The sequence below is a fragment of the Montipora capricornis genome, chromosome 11 (assembly GCF_036669925.1).
Source record: "Montipora capricornis isolate CH-2021 chromosome 11, ASM3666992v2, whole genome shotgun sequence".
NCBI classification, from domain to species: domain Eukaryota; kingdom Metazoa; phylum Cnidaria; class Anthozoa; order Scleractinia; family Acroporidae; genus Montipora; species Montipora capricornis.
In genome coordinates this window covers 34,692,508-34,696,683 of record NC_090893.1, presented here as the reverse complement: position 1 = coordinate 34,696,683, position 4,176 = coordinate 34,692,508, and the positions used below count along the sequence as shown (strand labels likewise).

The window sequence follows — 4,176 nt, the reverse complement described above, 5'->3', positions numbered from 1 at the left end:
CCCCCATTTGAAATTACATTATGGTTAGCCGCAGTCTCTTAATCGGAAAAAATATGTTCAAAGAAAATTCTCCCTGAATAGAGAGATTAACTTTCTTAATTGCTTTAATTCATCGTCGGCTGCTTGCCAGGAAATAGAAAACAAACTCTTAAAATGGAAATAGCCCAAATTGATCTATAAAAACATGCGAGCTCTGAATTGTATCTACTCGTCACGGACAGGCAAGAAGAGCTGTCTTGACTGTAATGGTACTGCCGAACACCCGCATGATCATGAACAACTCGGATTACCACGCAAATTTGTCGATTAACGACCAACCAGAGAGTGAAACAACGCATCAGAATTCGACCAGGCCTCTCATCTATTCAATAATTTTTACTCTGATTGCCTTTCTGGCATTTGCTGGAAATGGTATGTTTTGCGCTGTGATCATTGGTCATCGTCAACGTCTTTTAAAATCACCTTACCAACTTCTTATATTCACTTTGGCTGTTACGGATATGTTAACAGGTAAGTTATGAAAATAAAAGCGCGGCACGCTAAACCAGCTACACTTCAAGAAATTATTTGGAAAATACATAGATTCTGTATCTGTTCAAGTATTAGCCAAAACGCGAAGCCGGGATCGACCTTGGGGTTAAAATTAAAAAAAATAATAATCTACTTTGTACAAGAATGTGCATGGCATTTACAACAACGTGAAAAAATGAAGGGCAAAAGAAAGCAAAAATCAGTGGGACCAACTAGCCATTTGCAGCAAGTTGTTAAGGGACCTCGTTTTCGCAAACATGATGATTCAGCCGCTTTTATCATATCATATTTCGAGAAATGAAAAGAGAAGTTCAGAATATGCTACCAGTGCCTTTATCCGTTGAACAGGTGTTTTTATCGGTGCAGTGAAAGAAATTTAATATAAGGATTTGTACGGGAAAAGGACGCTTTGCCTTCCGGCAATGCTTCAATGTCTTTTACCATAGAAGTATTTTTTTTGAGTTTTCAAATGCCTGTAATTTTAAAGTCCGAAAATTTTCATCCTTTCTTATTTGATCTTCCATCAATAACTGTAAAAATCTCACCTCCTTTTTCGGCTCTTTCCTATGGAAAATTTCAATGGAGGGTAAAAGCTTCTCGCTTCTGAACAAAAGGTATGGAATTCTCGAGTCTTCAAGTGGCTATAAATCTTTTGTGGGAGAGGGCAGATTTCTGGTCAGCAAGAATTTTTTTTCTAGAAACCTGTTTCCTCAAAAAGAGTAGATCCAAGTTTTTGTAAAAATGTCTTTACATTTACATTGTGGCTATTGCAGTAATAGTCCTGATATCGAGCTGCAAAGCCTTAAAATTTAATAAGCTATACAAAATTATTTTTGTATGGCTATGTTTTCGGACTCATGTCATATGAAGTCATTAAAATATTGTGACTCATATTAATTACATAGTGATGCACATCAAGCAAATGTGTAAATGTTTTGATTGTTAGTTAAAAACAGCCAAAAATAGCAAAAAGCAGTTCAGAAATGCTCATAGTATAGTAAATGCTGCTAGAATCATCAATGAATTACAATTTAAAAGTGCTCTGAAATCTCCAAAACAAGTGTGAAAGTATTAGTAGTGGATCATGGTTTTTATATATGTGAAAATAGCTCTAAGAATAATTATAATAATCAAATATAAGCTATTTATTATAACATTGAAAATTGATTGTATTTATTAAAATAGAAGATAATTTATACTGCTTGTCATATCAAGCAATGTCCCTATAAACGTTAAGTGTCGTTTTTCCTTAACCCTTAAAGACTACCTTATGGAAAATGTGTACTTTATACTATATTTGGAGACTGGAATAAATTTTCAACGCTCAAAAAGCAAATTTCTTCAAAATTTCCCTCGAGACTTTGTCAAAGCATATATGAAAACTAGGTTAGCCATTTTCATTTCTGACCGAAAAGAAACTGGAAAGAAAAAACAGGAAGACCCGACTTTCCTAACCACAGGCTGGCCGAAAACGACACTTGATTTCTTGATCTGTCGCTTGTAATACATTGCTTATATGAAGCAATAATTCTGCAGCATCACCAAATCCAGGGTTTAAAAGGGAGCAAGGGAAAAATGGTTTTAGGTTAGCTGGAATTTTGTAAAGTTATCTGGATGATAAAATAACTTTTGTCTTCTTTCTTACAGCAGTGCAAGAATTTTTTTTTTTTAATTCCATTTGTGGTGCATGAATACTTGAATGCTTTGGCAGAAAGGCGATATTTCTCCCGAAACTCACGTGGATTTGATCTGGTCTTTATATACCGGATCAGAAATAATTAATGGCCATGAAACAAAAGAACAAAGCGAACATAATGCCTGATTAGCAAGGCCAAATCGAAATATCAATGGTCCAGTTGTTCTCCGTCATTTTAGTCCAGTAGCAACCGTCTTTCTTCAAAATTTCTAGGCTGCCGAATAAGTCGGTGTCGCAATAGTTCTTCGTGTTCGTCTTCGCTTGACCAGAACATATTAAAATTCCGAAAGACCGTCCCTTCCTACAAGTCGAAATTTGAGCTTACAGGTAACTTATGACTTGTACTTGCACTTAACAAGTTGGACGTTTGTAAAGATACAAGTCGGACCCTGTAAAACTTTTGTTCAATTGAGCACGTACCAATTTTTACAGGTGTAGCGATACGGCACCTGTAATTGCAAGTCGGAGTCTTGTAAAAACGACATGTAACGATTTTTATCGAACTCATATTTGTGTGCACATGTAAAAGGAACTTTATTTATTAAGTGTCTAGTCGTCCTAGCGCTGGAGCACTAATTGGGGACACTGTAAACTGAAATTAACAATTAACGCAAATCAAGTTAAATGTTGGTTTTTGAGGAGAGGAGAAACCGGAGTACCCGGGTAAAACCTCTCAGTGCAGAGTATAGAACCACAAACTCAACCCACATATGACGCCGAGTCTAGAATCAAACGCGGGCCACATATTAGTGGGGGCCGAGTGCTCTCACCACTGTGCCATCCCTGACCCCAAAGGTGTCACTACTGCGCCATCTCTGACCCCTGTAAGAACAAGGGTTCAACTTACACGTGTAACCACACGTGTAACTTTTTTATTGAATAGGCCCCTGTTTTCGTCGAAGGAGGGACGATAGAGAGGCTCCGATTTAATATTGAGAGTGAGTCATCACATATCGGATACGTTTGCAAGTATCTTTTCTGGTTTATGGTGAGACGTTTAACGAGCCGAAAAGAAACTCAATGACCCGAAACAGATTGTAGAAGAAAATCCTCTTTTTGTTTATTTTACTTTTTCAGGTGTATTTATGGTTGCTACACCGGGTTACGTCATCGATTTAAACTCCTACCCAGTTCCTCAAGGCTTTGCTGGTGAAATGTTCTGCCGCATCATCAACACTCACTTTTTTGTGTTCACGTTTGGAAAAGTGTCCGTACTAACAATAGTGGCCTTAGCGCTTGAGCGATGGTACTCGGTTATCAAACCTATAAGCTACAAAATGAATTTTTCAAGGAAGCGAATTTACCGTTACATTGCAGTAATTTGGCTCCTTAGTGCTCTCACCAATGTTGAAAAACTCATCTATGGTCGACTCGACAAAATGACCTCAAGATGCCTATGGAGCGAAACGCCTTTCCCAAAGGAAATCTTTATTCCTGCACACACAGTAGCCACTTTCTACATACCTACAGTGATAATATGGCTTTCTTTCTTTCATGTCGCTAGAGTCCTTAGGAACTCCCTTGCAGGTCAGAATGAGAGATTTCGTAGCACTCGAAAAAAGCTCACGAGAATGTGTGCTCTGGTGTCATTTCTTTTGACATTTTGTTGGCTTCCAAATCAAATCTTCTACACTCTGTTTGCTTTCGGTATAACAACAGTTAGAACACCACTAAGTTATTTCACCATAGTTTTCGCCATGTTCAACTCCTGCATAAATCCATGGCTGTGTTGCTTTACAAACGGAGATTACAAAAAGGCGATGACACGATACTTGCTGTGCTTTAGTCACTTAAAGAGACAACGTGAAGAGAACACCATTGCCATTAGTGAGCGGTTGAAAGACACTGGTTCCATTATTACTTTAGTAGGCTTTCGCTACTTAAACTCTGGCTTTACAAGCGAAAATGAGGGTGAAATGCAAACAGGGTCAACCATTCATTCGCAATAA

The 4,176-nt window shown here is 37.8% G+C and overlaps 1 protein-coding gene across 1 annotated transcript; it reads left to right on the top strand.

The window, feature by feature from the left end:
* The first annotated feature begins 245 nt into the window (after positions 1 to 245).
* On the top strand, positions 246 to 4,176 carry LOC138023417 (allatostatin-A receptor-like). Its single transcript, XM_068870421.1, has 2 exons — positions 246 to 510; positions 3,305 to 4,176. Exons 1-2 carry the CDS (start codon positions 246 to 248, stop codon positions 4,174 to 4,176), a joined length of 1,137 nt encoding a protein of 378 aa, XP_068726522.1.

What these genes read in the sequence shown, in the direction of transcription:
- LOC138023417 (XM_068870421.1), top strand. Translation starts at nt 246, where the DNA reads ATGGTACTGCCGAACACCCGCATGATCATGAACAACTCGGATTACCAC. An exon ending in TGTTACGGATATGTTAACAG is followed by an intron (nt 511 to 3,304) that starts GTAAGTTATGAA and finishes TTACTTTTTCAG; the next exon opens with GTGTATTTATGGTTGCTACA.